This window comes from Zalophus californianus, chromosome 3 (genome assembly GCF_009762305.2).
Source record: "Zalophus californianus isolate mZalCal1 chromosome 3, mZalCal1.pri.v2, whole genome shotgun sequence".
NCBI lineage: Eukaryota > Metazoa > Chordata > Mammalia > Carnivora > Otariidae > Zalophus > Zalophus californianus.
Window position 1 is genome coordinate 140237679 of NC_045597.1, and position 17274 is coordinate 140254952.

At 37.2% G+C, this 17274-nt stretch overlaps 2 protein-coding genes across 4 annotated transcripts in view; one reads left to right on the plus strand and one right to left on the minus strand.

The window, feature by feature from the left end:
• The window catches only part of AGPS (alkylglycerone phosphate synthase), a 182300-nt gene that overhangs the window by 53402 nt on the left and 111624 nt on the right, over positions 1-17274 (plus strand). For all 3 annotated transcript variants that reach the window (XM_027589240.1, XM_027589237.2, XM_027589239.1), the window contains exon 2: positions 16581-16670. In XM_027589240.1, the coding sequence (XP_027445041.1) occupies positions 16591-16670 (80 nt within the window). In that variant the 5' untranslated portion in view covers positions 16581-16590. The remainder of the gene's footprint in view (positions 1-16580; positions 16671-17274) is intronic.
• On the minus strand, positions 831-1226 carry LOC113919695 (60S ribosomal protein L32-like). Its single transcript, XM_035726652.1, has one exon. The coding sequence runs from the start codon at positions 1224-1226 to the stop codon at positions 831-833; it is 396 nt and encodes a 131-aa protein (XP_035582545.1).

Sequence of the window (17274 nt, forward strand, 5' to 3'; positions counted from 1 at the left end):
TCCTTTCTCTTGTTAATGTGATATATCATGTTAATTGATTTGCAAATATTGGACCACCCTTGCATCCGTGGACTAAATCTCACTTGATCGTGGTGAATGATTTTTATAAAATGTATTGTTGGATTTGATTTACTAATATTTTATTGAGTATTTTTGCATTTGTGTTCATCAGAGATATTGGCCTCTTGTTTTCTTTTTTGGTAGTGTCTTTCTTTGGTTTCAAGGTAATGCTGGCCTTATAAAATAAATTTGGAAGGTTTCCTTTTTCTTTTTTTTTTAAGATTTATTTATTTTAGAGAGACTGCACGTGAATGGGGGAGGGGCAAGAGGAAGGGGGAGAGAGAGAATCTCAAGCAGACTCCCCGCTGAGCACAGAGCCCAACATGTGGCTCGATCTCATGACCCAGAGATCATGACCTGACTAAATCAAGAGTTGGATGCTTAACCAGCTGGGCCACCCAGGCCCCCTCTTTTTCTGTGTGTGTGTGTGTGTGTGTGTGTGTGTGTGTGTGTATGTGTGTATGTTTACATATATATATAATTTTTTTCTGTATATGTATATATTATATATATTTCTGTGTATATATAATATATATATAATTTTTTTAATAGTTTGAGTAGAATAGGTATTATGTCTTATTTAAATTTTTGGTAGAATTCACCTGTGAAGCCATCTGGTTTTGAATTTTTGTTTGTTGCAGGTTTTTTGATTATGCATTCAATTTCATTTCTAGTAAACATTCTGTTCAAATTTTCTATTTCTTTTTTTGTAGTTTTATGGTTTTATTAACACAAATATGATGTGCACAATAAGCTGTCTATTCATTTTCTTAGCTGTGCAGCCAGGCGTTGGGATTGGTGACTCTGATTGCCAGCTGGGCTGCTCTTTCCACAATAGCTTTGTGGTTCTTGGAGGAGACATTGTGAGCAATCTCTGCACAGTAAGATTTGTTGCACATCAGCAGCACTTCAAGCTCCTTGATGTTGTGGACTAGGAACTTCTGGAAGCCACTGGGCAACATGTGCTTTGTTTTCTTGTTGCTCCCGTAACCAATGTTGGGCATCAAGATCTGGCCCTTGAATCTTCTGCGCACCCTATTGTCAATGCCTTTGGGTTTCTGCCAGTTGCACTTAATTTTGACATAGCGGTCTGACTGGTGCCAGATGAACTTCTTGGTCCTCTTTTTAACAATCTTGGGCTTCACCAGAGGTCTGAGGACAGCCATGATGCCCAGTAACAGATGGCTGCCGCCTCTGCAGGCAGCGCCGAGGAAGAGAGTCTATTTCTTTCTAATTCAGTTTTGGAAGATTATATGTTTCTAGGAATTTATTCATATCTTCTGGGTTATTCAGTTTGTTGGCATGTAATTTTTTATAATATTCTCTTATAATCCTTTGTATTTCTGTGGTGTTGGTTGTTACTCTTCAGTTCTGATTTTATTTGAGTGCGTGCTCTCTCTCTCTCTCTCCTCTTTTAATGAGCCTGGCTAAAGATTTATCAGTTTTGTTTATCTTTTCAAAAACCAGATCCTGGTTTCATTGATCTATTCTATTGCTTTTAAAATCTCGATTTCATTTATTTCTATTCTAATCTTTATTATTTCCTTTTTTCTATTTGCTTTGGGCTTTGTTCTTTTTCTACCTCCTTTAGGTGTAAAGTTAGCTTATTTATTTGAGATTTTTCTTGTTTCTTGAGGTAGGCCTGTAACCCTCTAATCTTCCCTCTTAGAACAGCTTTTGCTGTACCCAAAGACTTTGGACTGTTGTGTTTTCATTTTCATTGTCTCTGTGTATTTTTGATTTCCTCTTTGATTTCTTGGTTGACCCATTCATTGTTTAGTAGCATGGTTTAGCATCCATGTATTTGTGTTCTTCCCGTATTTTTTCTTGTGTTTGGTTTCCAGTTTCATACCGTTGTGGTTGGAAAAGATGCATGATATGATTTCAGTCTTTTAAAATTTATCAACACTTGTTTTGTGGCCTAACGTGATGTGTTCTGGAGAATGTTTCTTGTGCACTTGAAAAGAATGTATATTCTGTTTTTGAATGGAATGTTCTGAATATATCTGTTAGGTCCATCTGGTCTAATGTGTTATTTAAAGCATTTTCTTGATTTTCTGTTTGGATGATCTCTCCATTGATGTAAGGGGGGGTGTTAAAGTCCCCTACTATTATTTTATTACTGTCAGGTTCTTCCTTTGTGTCTGTTAATAGTTGCTTTATGTATTTAGGTGCTTCCATGTTGGGTACATAGATATTTATAATTGTTATATCCTCTTGATGGATTCTTTCCTTTATTGTTATATAGTGTTCTTTGTCTCTTGGTACAGTCTTTGTTTTAAAGTCTATTTTGTCTGATATAAATATTGCTACCTTGGCTTTCATTTGCTCCCATTTGCATGGTGAATGTTTTTTCCATCCCTTCACTTTTAATCTGCATGTGTGTTTAGTTCTGAAGTGAGTCTCTTATAGGTAGCAAGATGAGTCTTGCTTTTTTTTTTAAAATCCATTTAGTCACCCTGTGTCTTTTTTTTTAATTTAAAAATTTTTTAAAATTCCAGTATAATTCACCCTATGTCTTTTTTTTTAACTTTAAAAAAAAATTCCTGTATAATTCACCCTATGTCTTTTGACTGGAGCATTTAATGGTTTATTTACATTTAAAGTAATTATTAATAGATATGTACTTATTGCCATTTTGTTACTTGTTTTATGGTTGTTTTTGCAGTTCTTCTCTGTTCCTTTCTTCTTTTACTCTTCCCTTGCGGTTTGATGGCTTTCTTTAGTGTTATGTTTGAATTCCTTTCTTGGGGTGCCTGGGTGGCACAGTTGGTTAGGTGTCCGACTCTTGATTTTGGCTCACGTCATGATCTTAGGGTTGTGGGATTGAGCCCCATGTTGGGCTCCGGACTGCTGAGCATGGAGACAGCTAGGAATTCTCTCTCTCCCTCTTCCTCTGACCCTCCCCCGTGCCCACGCTTGGGCACACTCTCTCCCTCTGTGCGTCCTGGATCTGGATGTCTGTTTTCTTCCCCAGATTAGGGAATTTTTCCTTCAAATAAGCTTTCTGCCCCCTTCTCTCTCTCCTCTCCTGAGATCCCTATAATGCAAATGTTATTACACTTGGTGATGTGGCTGAGTTCCCTTAACCTAGTCTCAGTTTTTGTTATTCTTTTTTTTTCCTTTTTGCTGTTCTGCTTAGTGGCTTTCCATTACCCTGTGTTCCAAATTGCTGATCTGTTCTTCTGCCTCCTCTAATCTGCTGTCGATTCCCTTTGTGTATTTTTTTTTAAGATTTTATTTATTTGACAGAGAGATAGTGAGAGCAGGAACACAAGCAGGGGGAGTGGGAGAGGGAGAAGCAGGCCTCCTGCCAAGCAGGGAGCCGATGTGGGGCTCAATCCCAGGACCCTGGGATCATGACCTGAGCCGAAGGCAGATGCTTAACGACTGAGCCACCCAGGCGCCCTCCCTTTGTGTATTTTAATTTCAGTTATTTAGTTTTTCATCTTTGAATTCTTTATCAGGCATATAACTTATCTCCATTTCTTTCTTTCTTTCTTTCTTTTTTTTTTTTTTTGTGGGCGTAGAGCCCAGTGTGGGGCTTGAACTCACAACCCTGACATCAAGACCTGTGCTGAGATCAAGAGTTGGACACTTAATTAACTGAGCCACCCAGGCACCCCTAACTTACCTCTATTTCATTTAGCTCTTTTGTTGTGGCTTTGTCCTGTTCTTTCATTTGGGACACAGTCTTCTGTCTCCTAATTTTGTCTAATTCTCTGTGTTTGTTTCTGTGTATTAGGAAAGTCAGCTATGTCAACTGATCCAGAAAGTAGTGGCCTTATGAAGAAGAGATCCTGTGGTACCCTGCAGCTCAATGCTCCTTGTTCGTCAGAACCAGGCACTTCAGGAGTGTCTCCTATGTGGGTTCTGTGTGCCCTGTTGTTGTGGCTGAGCCACATTTGCCTTCAGTCCAGTGGCTGCAGTGGCCCACTTTGCCTGTTGTGGGTACACTGGGTAGGGTTTGGTCCTTGTGTTGTTAAGGGGCCAGTGTGGGGGCCACTGCTTGTGGTTGGGTAGTGTCAGCAGTCAGACCAGGTGCCTGCCCTCAGCCTGTCTGCTGGGGCTGTATTCACACTGACCTGCAGGGTGCTCTCCCCACACTGTCGCCTGCAAGGCTTTCATTTGTGGGCAGGGCGGGCCGTCAGACCAGATACCTACTCCTAGTCTAGGACTAATCAGAAGGGCACGTTCTCTGCACTGCCAGCTATAAGGTTCGCTGCTGGGACTGCCAGCACACTGGTGTTTGGTTATATTGCCCTCTCGCCAGGGCAGGAGTCACTTTGAAGTGGCACTGGTCCTTGTTGGGGTTGCTTGCAGGGAGAGTCAGGGCAGGAGCTGCTTTGGAGGCACACCTGCTGAGTGGGTCGGGTTGGGTGGGGTAGATCCAAAGGAGAACATTTACAGGGTGTCTGGTACTAACAAGATAGGTAGAGAGTGTTCTTGCTGGTTCCTGCAAGTGTCAGGCTATCTAGCCTGGGTAGGGGGGAGAAATGGTGCTCGCCAGCATTTTTGTTCTTGGAGAAGTTTCCTAAGGATCTCTCCAGTGCCTTTCTGAGATGAGTGAATAAACCTTCTTCAGTATATCCCCGCGCTTTTCAAACTGCTGCTTCTGTGCTGTATCTTGCTAGATTATTTGTTATGCTGGCCCTTTAAGGGTGGGGACTATTTTTTAATCTCTCTCTGGGTGTCTCCCAGAGCTATGACGGCTGTTTTTTTTTTTTTGTTTTTTTTTTTAAAGTACCTAGAGTTAAATCCTGCTTATTGCAGAAACTCCCTAAGTTAAGCCCCACTGGTTTTCAAAGCCAAATGTTATGGGGATTTGTCTTCCAAGGGCCTCCAAGCCTGGAGTGTTTAGGGTGGGTGTGGGTGTGATCTTTCCACTTCTCTGTGCTTGTGGTGTCCCTTCTGTTTGTGGTTAGTCTCTTGAGAGGGGGTTGGTGGGTTGGGAGGGAGGGGTGAGCAGGAGGGGTGGGTGTAGGGAGCAGAGTTTGGTTCCTAATTATGTCTCTGCCTCTCCTACCCTTTTTGATGTGAAAGGTCTGTCCTGATGGTCTTTGGGTGGTTTTCAGAGTTAGCTGCACTTGTGTAGCTGTTACCTTAGTGTGTCTTTGGGACAAGGTGAGCTCAGGATTCTCCTACTTAGCCATTTTCCCAGAACCTCAGCAGTCTTTTTTTCTTCCTTGATTTTTCCTGTTTTCTTAAAAGCACACTCATAATTTATTGAGAGTGTTTTCAGCCTATATCACTCTTTTGAAGCAGCCCTTTTAAAAGCAATCAGTAACCTAATTATAAAATCCTTAGTCATTTTCTTGACCGGTTCCCAATACCTGGTACCTAATATCTCTTTCCTTAGCTCCCGTGTTGTTACACTGTCTTGGTCTTCTTCCTACCCTTCTGGCCATGATTTTGCTGACTTTTCTTCCTTCTGCTTCCTAGAGGATTTCCTTGAGATTAATTTTTTAGTCAGTCCTTTTCTTTTAAACATTTTCTTTTTTTTTTTAAAGATTTTTTAAATTTATTTATTCATGAGAGACAGAGAGAGAGAGAGAGAGAGGCAGAGGGAGAAGCAGACTCCCAAGGAGCAGGGAGCCCGATGCGGGACTCTGTCCCAGGACCCCGGGATCATGACCTGAGCCGAAGGCAGATGCTTAACCATCTGAGCCACCCAGGCACCCAAACATTTTCTTTCTTAATAACCTCATCTACTCAGACTGTATTAGCTTTTACCACTATTAGGGGAAACTTTAAGTAAATATTTCTAACTGTCAGCTTCCATTTTCACATTTTTAATTATTGTACATTTCTGTCTGACTGCCTTGCTGAATTCTTCAACCTAGTATGCATGTGTAAGGTCGTTATTTTAGCTTTCAATCCTAGTACTCCACTATTTCTATTTATTTCTCCTGTTATTTAGACACCTTTCAAGGCCAGTGTCTCGGTTATAAGGCCTTGCTGAGCTCCATTCCCTGTCCCTTATCCAGGCTGTTGACAGATCAGATAGATTCTATCTATTAGGTGTGATTGTGAAGACACTTTTGTTTTTCTCCCATTGACACCAACCTAGATAAAATCTTAATTGTCTCACATCTACTCTGGATCTTCCTTTATTTTTCCCCTTCAAATGATTCTCCATTCCATTACCAGACCAATCTTTGTTCAGAGAAAGTGTGAGTAATTGTTACCTGCTAGTGCTGTGCTACATTCTAACATTGCAAAATTTATTAACAGCCCAGTAGAGATATATAGACAGATATGTAGAAGATATGACATAGTAAATGCTATAATCAGTGTAATACAGAGGGAGCCATAAATTCTCCTTGAGGAAGATAGGAAAGGCTTTATAAAAAGTAACTTTTGGACTGGTTCTTGATGGATACATAGGAGTTTTCTAGAGGGAGAAGGGCATTTCAGAGGAGGGATGTGTGTGTGTGTGTGTGTGTGTGTATACATATATATATATATGTATGTAAGTACAAGAACAGGCAGACATAAAAGGTCATGGTGTGTATAAGGAAATGTGATAACTTTCAGTGTGGCTGAAAGAATAGTTGTTAAGGAAGGTAAAAATGTAGCTTGGAGCCAGATTGCAAAAGACATTGTATGCTATGTTAAAGAATTGGAATTTCATCCACATTGGAGAGTAGCAAAATTTTAAAGCAGATACTGTTAGATTTTTACTTTTGGTGGCAGTGTGAAACATAGAAAATACTGTTTTGATCCTATTGCTCCCTATTAATTATTGAAGTAATAAAGCTTAATCCCTTAATTTGGCATTCAAAGTTCTGCTGTTCTCCATGACTTTCTTGCATATGCTCTATGCTTCAGCCAGTTTGGGCTGTTTACTAGCATGGGAAAGTCCTTGTGCTTTTCTGCTTCTGCTTGATTATTGAATTTTCCAACGCAATTGGAAGTGAAGCCTTCTCCTCTCAGCTAGATGAATGCTATATTCTCTGAGCTTTTGAATCAGTGAGTACATTGAAATCATAGTTTGGTAATTAAGAAGTGTTGCAGCCAGAAGACCAAGATTTAAATCCTAGTTGTGTCATGTACTGTTTGTGTGACTCTGGACAAGCTACTGACTCTTTCTAAACCTTTCTTATGTTTTATTTTTTTATATTTTGAAGATTTTATTTACTTGAGAGAGAGTGCGCAAGCAAGAGAGAGAGCATGAGCAGGGAGGAAGGGCAGAGGGAGAGGGAGAAGCAGACTCCCTGCTGAGCAGGGAGCCTGCTGCGGGGCTTGATCCCAGGACCCCAGGATCATGACCTGACCCGAAGGTGGATGCTTAACTGACTGAACCACCCAGGTGCCCCCTTTCTTATGTTTTAAATAGGAATAATAAAACCTATATCATTAATCTCACATACATTATTATGAAAAAGAAATGAGGTAATGATTATATAACCCATAGCTCTACAGTATTATGCACTATTACTGCTATTGCAGTATACTGTATAGAAAGAGTAAGAAGAATCTGGTGCTGAAATAATTGAAGATGAAAGCATAGGCAGTGGCAACCATGGCATTTTAATATCGAGAACAGATTTCTAATGAATACCACCTTATGTGTTAGGAAGAAAAGGAAGAACCCAAAGAGTAAAGAGAATTAGCAATTTCTTATGCTGCATGGTGTGCTGATTGTCAGTATGATGCACACAGTGGTCACCATTGTGCTTCTTGTCGTTTGCAACTCTTCTTTCTGGCTCTTAGGAGTTGGGGCCCACTACTGCCTCTTCTTGGTGTGTGGCCTTGGTGAACACATAAACTGGAACATTGAACTTTGAAATCGCTAAAGGCAAGTTATTTGATAAACCATTGTCTTAATTTTTATATCCTTTTTAACATGTATAAACTAGGAAAATTTCCATAACAAACAGGTTGACTTTCCTGAAATTTGGGTCAGAAAGTATTATCTCTGTATAACCTTCATTTCCCCCTTACAGGATAATCCTTTGTAAAATTGGGGTATAAACCTGTCTGCCTCCTTGGTCACATAACCGAATCTCCATTTCCTGTTACTCCCTTTCCCCTGTCTTTCACATGGTGAGTGCCCTCACTTTGCCCTTGCTGCCCTCTTGTTTTGTTGCAGAATTCTCCTCAGGTCTCTCCTCTCCTATAGTGCAGTGAATTTAAAGTTGTTCCCTTCTCCCCCACTGGTTCCACTCCCTTCTGATTTTGATAGAGTTTGGGTAAGAGTAACTTGATAAACCATTTTCTTTAAGGCTTTGTATTCCTTTGTGGATATTCAACAGTTGAGGCTTCTGCTCTCAACTTTTCCTCATTCCTTAGGGCAGTGCTTACACAATTATGGTCTGTGGAGGGCTAGCATCAGAATTTTCTGGCAGTGTTTGTTTAAAATGTTTATATTCTGAGACCCCACTTTCAGAGATTCTAATTATTGGCTAGGTCTAGAGTGACATCCAGAATTCTGCTTTTAAAATGAGTACCCAGTGATTTTTATACTCCCAAGATGTTTGGGAACCTCTATTGTGATTGTGATTGGGTCATGATTGTAATATCTCTTTTTTTTCTCCCTCCAAACTTTGTGGAGTTCATTTTTTTCCTGTGGGTTTGCCAGAAGCAAAGGTAACAATTCCAGCTACCTGTCTTTTAAAGTAGAAGGGGCTGCTGCTTACTATTTTAGTAAAGAGAAAAACCCCACTTGTTACAAGCAAGAATACTATGGATATCAAGCAGGTATGGATTTTAGTCTTGGCTTTTTTAGGGTCTTGTTAAGATTATTGGGTTGTACCCTGGAAGACAGCTGAGAAAGGGAACTCAAAGGCTTGGTTTCTGTTATAAAATGGCATACGGACTTTTGGAGACATTCATATTTTCTTTGCTGTTTGCAGAAATGTAAGACTGTACCAGAAATGTTTTTGGTCACTTACAGATTGGTCAGTATAATAAGCTTGTGTTATTATTCTTATTTTAATTACTAGCAAGCAGAGAGGGAGCAGTTAAAGTGAATTGGCATTTTCCCAGCTGGTGGTAGACAAAGTCTGGAATTCGCTGCGTAAATTGCCATATTGGTTAGATTACAAGTGGACAGTGGAGGGAATAAAACATGAAATTTAAAGTATAGATTAGGGAGCTCACATGGTCAGGGGAAGGGTACATCCCTTTTCTTTGTCTTTTGCCAAGACAACTCCCGGATACTGATTAAGACTGTTCCCTCACTACACAGACCCAGATACGAAGGTAAAGGACAGGAGAGTAGTGTCTTTCCAGGCCTTTGGAGTGGCGGATAGCAGGCTTGTGTGAGTACGTCCTTATATAACGCGCCTGCCCTAGCACAAAGTATTTGGAATATATACTACTACTTGCATGAATGACTAATGGTCTGTATTTCTATTTTCAAAGAGATTATTCAAACAGTAATGACTTTCCAGTTGGTAGAATTCGGTGTGTGTAAGAGAAGTCTGGGGGGTAAGGGAAGACATCCTAGGCGCCTGCAGGGAGTAGTTAGTACCAGATTATTCTGCCAAGGGGTAAAGCTGGCCTTGCCTTATTTTCCCTAGTCTCCCCTTCTTCCGCTGCTTTTTTGTGCCTCTGTCTATAAGATTTTTTCCCCCATAGCTATCTATTTTTCCTTTCATTCATTGATTCATAGCAAGTATAATAGGATTTTGACTTTAGGGACACAATTTTTGACCCTTGAATTCAGGTTTTAAAAAGTTTCTTCAATGAAGTGCCAGTTTCTTGTAACCTAAAAAGTTGAATCTAGGAAATTAAATATATATTTGACTTGCAGACTATTTGAAGCTGATTCATTATGAATGGATTTCTATTATTTAAAAAAAATTTGTGGAGATTGCTAAGAAATCCAACAGTGGGTTTTATAACAAACCATCATGGAATATCTATGTATATGTGAAAGAAAGAATTGTTTTTTTAGAACAGAGAGAAACTGCACTGAGATTCAAGGGCTGAGCAGCATATTTGCTTCAGGTGCAGAGTTGTAATCATACTTTTTTAGTTCATTGCATTTGCATAATAACGTAATACTATTAATAAAACACTAATAAAATTGCATAATACTATTTAGTCAAATTAAAAATACACCCAGAAAGTAACATATTTTACTTTAAACACATGCACATATGTTCAAGAACATTAATGAATGTCCATGGAAGGGGTCAGATAGGATTAGGAATCAGAGATGGAGGAAAATAAAAATAAAAAATAAGAGAGGCCTCACATTTGTTCATAGACAAATGCCATGAACTAAAAAAAAAAAAATTAGTATTATGCTATAGATCTTACTGTTTTCTCCTTTTATGTTTGCCACTGTTTAAAAATTCTTTTCATGTTTCTGTATATATATCTGTCTTCCTCACTGCTTTTGGTTGCTGCATATTATTTCACCGAATTTGCTTAACCCTTATCCATTCCTCTAGTGATGCCTCTAGCTACTCTTACGAATAATGCTCCAGGGAATAGTCCCTTATGGAACTGTGTGTGAATTCCTCCTGGATATATGCCGGGGAGTTGCATAGCTGGGTCATAGAAATGGCATTACCTATGAAAACTTAGCACAAAATTGCTCTGTGGAGTAGTTTACCAGTAATGCATTTGGATTCCTCTTCTCCATGTTCTTGCTAACAACTTTCTCTGTCATAAATCTTAAATTTAATCCATTTTACACTATCACACTGGAAGATATTAGAAAGTTGATTAATAATTTATTACATGGAAGGGCCACATTTTTATTATGGCAACTAGGGATTTAAAACTTATAATGGGGATTTTGAGGGACGATTGAAATTCATGTTGAAGTTTAAAGTGTTGCATGATCCTGTACAGGTTTTGCAAGGAGAAAGTACACAGTTTAGAGGGCAGGGATATTATCTTGTTGAACTGTCCAGCAACCTGATCTTGTCAGGGCCCTGGAGTCCATCATATTTAGGTAGTCCGACTTGTGTAAACTATTCTCATTAGTGACCAAAGTTAATTAGAATGTCAGTGGACTAATTCATGGTGAAAAAACACAATTATCAATTGGCCACTTTTTCTTGGGGGAAAATGAAGTGTAATTAGAAGAGTTCTTGGTAAGTTTTATATCGGGCAAGAGGAATTCTGTGATTCAGGTGTTTGATGGTATCAAGCCATCAAAGGCTGATGACATCTATCTATTCTAAGTCAAATGTTTTAACAGTCTTGGTATCCTGATATTGTAGCAGTGTTAAGTGATGATAATTTATCCATGTCTTTTATTTGTTTGTTTCTTTATTTAAGTAGGCTCCTCGCTAGGGTGGAGCCCAGCGTGGGGCTTGAACTCACATCAAGACCTGAGCTGAGATCTAGAGTCGGAAGCTTAACCAACTGAACCACTGAGTTGCCTCCATATCTTTTTTTAAAAATTTTTTTCTATTCTTTTTTTGTAAAGGGGCTTTCTCTTATAGTATACATAAATTACTGTACTTATAATTAAGCTGCTTAGGTTAACAAAAGGAAATTAGTTGCACTGTTAGGTTGAGGAAGTAAGCATTGTAAATAGTTTCATATAGTTTTTCTATTGAGTTTTTAGAAATAATTTTGTAGGGACGTCTGGATGACTTAGTCGGTTAAGCGTCTGCCTTCGGCTCAGGTCATGATCCCGCAGTCCTGGGACTGAGTCCCATGTTGGGCTCCCTGCTCAGTGGGGAGCCTGCTTCTCCCTCTGCCTGCTGCTCCCCTGCTTGTGCTCATGCCTGCACTCTCTCTCTCTGACAGAATAAATAAAGTCTTTAAAAAAAATAATTTTGTAGGACCTGTAGTCTAGATATGATATTAAGTTTAAAAATGTATACATTTTAAATTAAGTTTAGAATTAGTATTCTGTAGTTTTCTCCCCTCATTAGCCCCTTATATGTCTAATGGTAACTTAGCTTCAATTTTTTTTTTTTAATAAAAGAAGTTAGTAGGATTATTTCAATTATAGGAATTTTTTTGTTGCAGATCTTTTTAGGGATATATTTGTTGTATTGATAAAATCTTGGTATCTTTCTCAACACTTTTTTACTTCACTTTCATGATGTCCTTTATTTTTTTTTTTTTAAGATTTTATTTATTTATTTGAGAGAGAGAGAATGAGAGACAGAGAGCACGAGAGGGAAGAGGGTCAGAGGGAGAAGCAGACTCCCTGCTGAGCAGGGAGCCCGATGTGGGACTCGATCCCAGGACTCCAGGATCATGACCTGAGCCGAAGGCAGTCGCTTAACCAACTGAGCCACCCAGGCGCCCCTCATGATGTCCTTTAGGTTTTCTGGGTCTTGAAGTAATTAAGCACACAACCTGATAATAAGGATTTTTTATTTATATATATTGTACTACATATGGGATTAATTTGAATTTATCTGTTACTGAGCCTGGTTAGTTAGAAATCCAGCATTGAACTTGGTTTTGGCTCACATCATGATCTCAGGGTTGTGAGATCAAGCCCTGCAGTAGACTCCATGCTGGTGGGGAGTCTGCTGGAGATTCTCTCAATCCCTCACCCTCTGCCCCTCCCCCCACATGTGCACTTGAGCGCGCTCTCTCTCTCTCTCTCTCTCTCTCTCTCTCTCTCTCTCTCTAATAAATCTTTAAAAAAAAATCTGGCATTGAGGATTAAGTTTTGCACTTCAGTTTTTATTTTCTAAAATCTCTGAGATCATAATATCTTTTTCTTATTGTTTAAACTGGAAACGATAGATAAAAATTTGGTTTTCATCTGAACTAAGTAGTGAAGTATCTTTTATTAGAATTTTGATTATTGGAATTATATTGGAAAAAAATTTTTGTTATCACTTAGTTGAATTTTTTATTACTAAGCCAAAATAAAATTAGGTTAAAGCATATTTTCCTTTTCTATATTTTCTAATGAAAAAATATGATTAGAAATAGTAATGGTAGAAACTATGCATTTATATCAGGATGCTTGCAATTTATTATTATTATTAGAGTAATAGTAGTAGTAGTAGTCTATGTATATGCAGAGACTTAAAAGTGAGTATCTCCCATTTTAAAGAAAGGGTCTCTGGGTTTCATAATAATAATGTTAGATCTAAATATTTCAGTTAAAGATTGTGCAAACAACAGCTGGGGGGGGAATGCGGAGTACTGAATATGTATATCATGGGAGAATACTGCCACCTTGTGTATACATGATGCTATGTTATGTCTCCGTTTTCTTTTGTTACGCCAACTAATACAAAGTGCTTCTTCACCATTTGATACTATGGTTAGATAAGTAAATGTGTAAAACATTTGTTTTATTTTTTTCATTTTTCATGTAGTAAAATCAATCCAGTTTTCTTTTTTCTTGGCAGGAGGAGGGGCCTTGTATTTTGAAGACATTAAATTTGGTGTAGTTAGCTCTAAGAATTGAAAAGTCTGAGGGATCAGTCTGGTTAATTGATCTCTGGGGTTAGTAGGAAATTGAATCATTTTATTTGAATCTTATGGAATGTTGATGATTCTTTGATCATTCTTCATTTTAGTGCTTGCCATACTTTGGGATAATTATTCTGAATGCCGGAAGTCATTATACTATAGATAAAGTAAGGGCTTACTGACTCAACCATAGTCCTTGATTTTTAAATGTCAAGTGCAGAAGAATGACTATAATAATCAATGGAATAGTGCTTTGAAAAATATTGCTGTGATGAAAGAAGTGTTCGTTTAAATCATTTTGATTACTTGAGGACATGACTTCGTGGGTTTTGGATACTACCTCTCCCAAGACTGGGGGTTCACTTTCTGTTGCTCACAACTAGCTTAGCTGTGTAATCATGAGTGCTTCTCTGGGCATAAATTTCTTCATCTGAAAAATGAGCAGTTGAACTGGGTGATTTCTAAGGATCTTTTTAGCTTTAGAATTCTGACTAAAGTTTTATTATTAACTTTTAAAATGTTAATGTTATAATGCCCTTCAGGTTACTTATTATATTCTTCTGTATAAGAAGTTATTTTGAAAGTTTAATCACATAGTTGTGTTTAACTCTCATGAAATATATTAGTAATTTAAGGGTTATACCTTTGTACAAAGTTTAATACCAGAAACCTAGGAAATTTGCCTACTTTTTATATAATATGTGGGGTACTTGAAGATATCAGAAGATTGATTTTGGGGCAACCTAGGTTTTAAATATATACTATTTTCAGCAACATAATACTGTTGGGGGGGCACAAATGGATTATAAATGTCTACATTTCAACTTCTGGGAAGGCTCCATAAGTTGGTATAAATATGGTAATGGTATATAAATGGTAATGGTATAAATATCATAGGCAGAATTTTCTAGTTGAGATGAAAGGAGAGAAAAAAGTACCTTTAGCCTATAGTTGAAAACTTGGGAATTCTTTAGACTGTTACCCAACTGAAAATTTAAGGCTAGTGATTCTTCAGAATGTAAATTTCTTCATTTTTGAGTGCACAGCAGCAGATATTTCCCACTTTCCTTGATTTATTTTTCTTGTGCAGTGCTAAGAGTGAACACATGTAATCAGGTTTCACTTTTTACTTTGAGGCCATATGGGAATAATTTTTTTTTTAAATCTAAACATAATTTTAAGGAAAATGATTTTCATTGTTAAGCTATGTAAACATACCAAATTCAACATCTGTACTGAAATAATTTCCCAGTGCCTAGTGATTGTAATAGCAAAGCAAAATGACTATGTTGGTATTTTTGCATTTATTTTGTGTAACACCAAACTTTGTTTTATTGAGTACAGACTTCATGACAAATGTTTAAATCCACTAATAAAATGTATTTCACAAATAACTTATACCATATTATAAAACATTAAGTAAAATGTTAATTAAAATGTACATATCATCCTCATGTAAATTATTATGGAAATATAAAATATTAAGTAAATTATACTTCATAGAAGTGAAGAGAATATAATTATGAAAAAAGTGAAGCAGATGATAAGTAAATTGGTTTTTAGAAAATGTAATCTTAAGAAAATGGGAAGTCAGTGGTGACATTAGCCATGAGGTTTTTCTGTAGAGATTTTTCTAAAAGCTCTCTTCCAGAACCTCCCTCTACAATGAGGTAGGAATGTGAAATCAGAAGAAAACATTGGGTGATAGTTCATAACAGGCTCATCTACAAACCCAGTCTCTGGATTGATACTCTTGGGATGTTTTTGAACCATTTGTTTTTGTTTAGGGACTGGAGTTTTTATTGATAGCAAACTAGTTTTAAAGAGAGCATGCCTAGTTTCTTTTTCTCAGTTTTATGTATAGGTAGTGACCATTTAACAACCTATACTTGGTCCAGTTGTGCTGTGTTAGTGTTCTACTTGTTTGAAAAGTCTTTGATTTGGATGAAGAATTATGATTGTAATAAGAAACTTGCTTGTCAGTTGACATATTGTTCTTCCTTGGGAATTACGGAGAGTTAGAATACTTTCTAATGAGTGCATCTTTGTTTATTTTGACATTTTTAAAAAATTGACATATACTTGTAATTAATTTTAGGTGTACAATGTAATGATTCAAAATTTGTATATATTGTGAAAAGATCACCACAATAAATCTAGTTAACATCCATCACCACAAATATTTACAGATTTTTTTCTTGTGATATATTTTGAAATTTTTATGCAGCAAATAAGTTTCTGTATAGAGAAGTTTTCTTCAAGTATTTTCATCATAGACTGCATAATTGAATTTGCAATAAAATTTGTTGCCCAGATATACTAGGGGACCATGCTAAAACATGTAATAAATGCTGGTAGAATACTTCATTGTGGTTGTGTATTGTGTTCTGCACAGGCCTAGACCTATCTATTCTTATGTAGTATTCAAAATTAAAGTCTTTTTTTAATTTTATTTACTTACTTGTCAGAGAGAGCAAGACAGAGAGAGAGCACAAGCAGGGGGAGCCGCAGTCAGAGGGAGAAACAGGCCCCCCGCTGAGCAGGGAGCCCGATGTGGGATTCAGTCCCAGGACCCTGGGATCATGAGCTGAGCCGAAGGCAGATGTTTAACCTACTGAGCCACCCAGGCGTCCCACTGAGTCCCTGATTCTGATGAAAGTGATTTTTAAGACAATGAAATATTAGCATTTTAGAAATTCAAAATACCGTATTGTTTTGGAATACTAAAAACTGGTGTAGTCATTAACTGTTATGTTAATATGTAGGTCAAGATAGAAATTGGTAGTTACATGGAAGTTGGAGGATTTAGAATGTTTGTAAACCCAGCTCTCAGATTTTTTATCTATTTTATTAAGTGTCTGCTACTAGAGTGTCATTACTAGAGAACTTACTCTGTAAATTGGTCTTTTTCATCATAGCAGATAAATAATTGTGATTTTTCTAATATAGGCAAAAATTTGCTTCTTACTCAAGTTTTATTTTAATTGCAAATTTTTTTAGGCCATCCTATAATGTAAACTAGTAACATATACAAATTGTTGCATACTCTATATTTTTCTCTCGTTCCTTTTTTTCCTTTGAATGCATTAAATTTAGTTGTTATGTTTTTAATTATGAGATTTTAGCATAGGTCTAACATATTTTTTTATTATTACTAGGCAAGAAGTTATGAAATGGAATGGTTGGGGATATAATGATTCCAAGTTCTTCTTCAATAAGAAAGGCCAAGTTGAGTTGACTGGGAAAAGGTAACTGATTGGTTTATTCTTTTGTTCCTTTTTTCCCCACTTACTTTCTGTAAAAAAATTTTAAACATAAATAACATTATTATGTTAAATAATAGACATACAGACTCCTCCCTTGATTTAAAGTTATCAACATTTTGACATAATTGCTCCTTCTTTTGTCTGGTATTTTAAATTCTGGCATTGTCATGTCACTTCTAAAGTTACATTTACATATATCTCCTTTAAAAATATAAGAACCTAATATTAGCTAATCATAATACCATTATCATACTCGTCAAAGTAAGAGAAATTTTATATCTGATTATCCAATCCACATTTCCCCTGATATCTAAAAAATGCCATTTTATAGGTAGTTTGTTTGAATCAGGATCCAAAAAGGCCTGTAGTCATCCCACCACCTAGTCTCCATGCCATTGACTTGTTCAAAGTAGCTCCATTTTTAGGACTGGTGATTTACTTTTGGGTGTGGGTTATTATGGAAGGTGAGCAATTTTAGGTCTTTGTGAATATAAATAGTATTTTAATTTTTAAAAAGATTTTATTTATTTATTTGACAGAGAAAGAGAGAGCCAGAGAGCACAAGCAGGGGGGTTGGGCGGGTGGT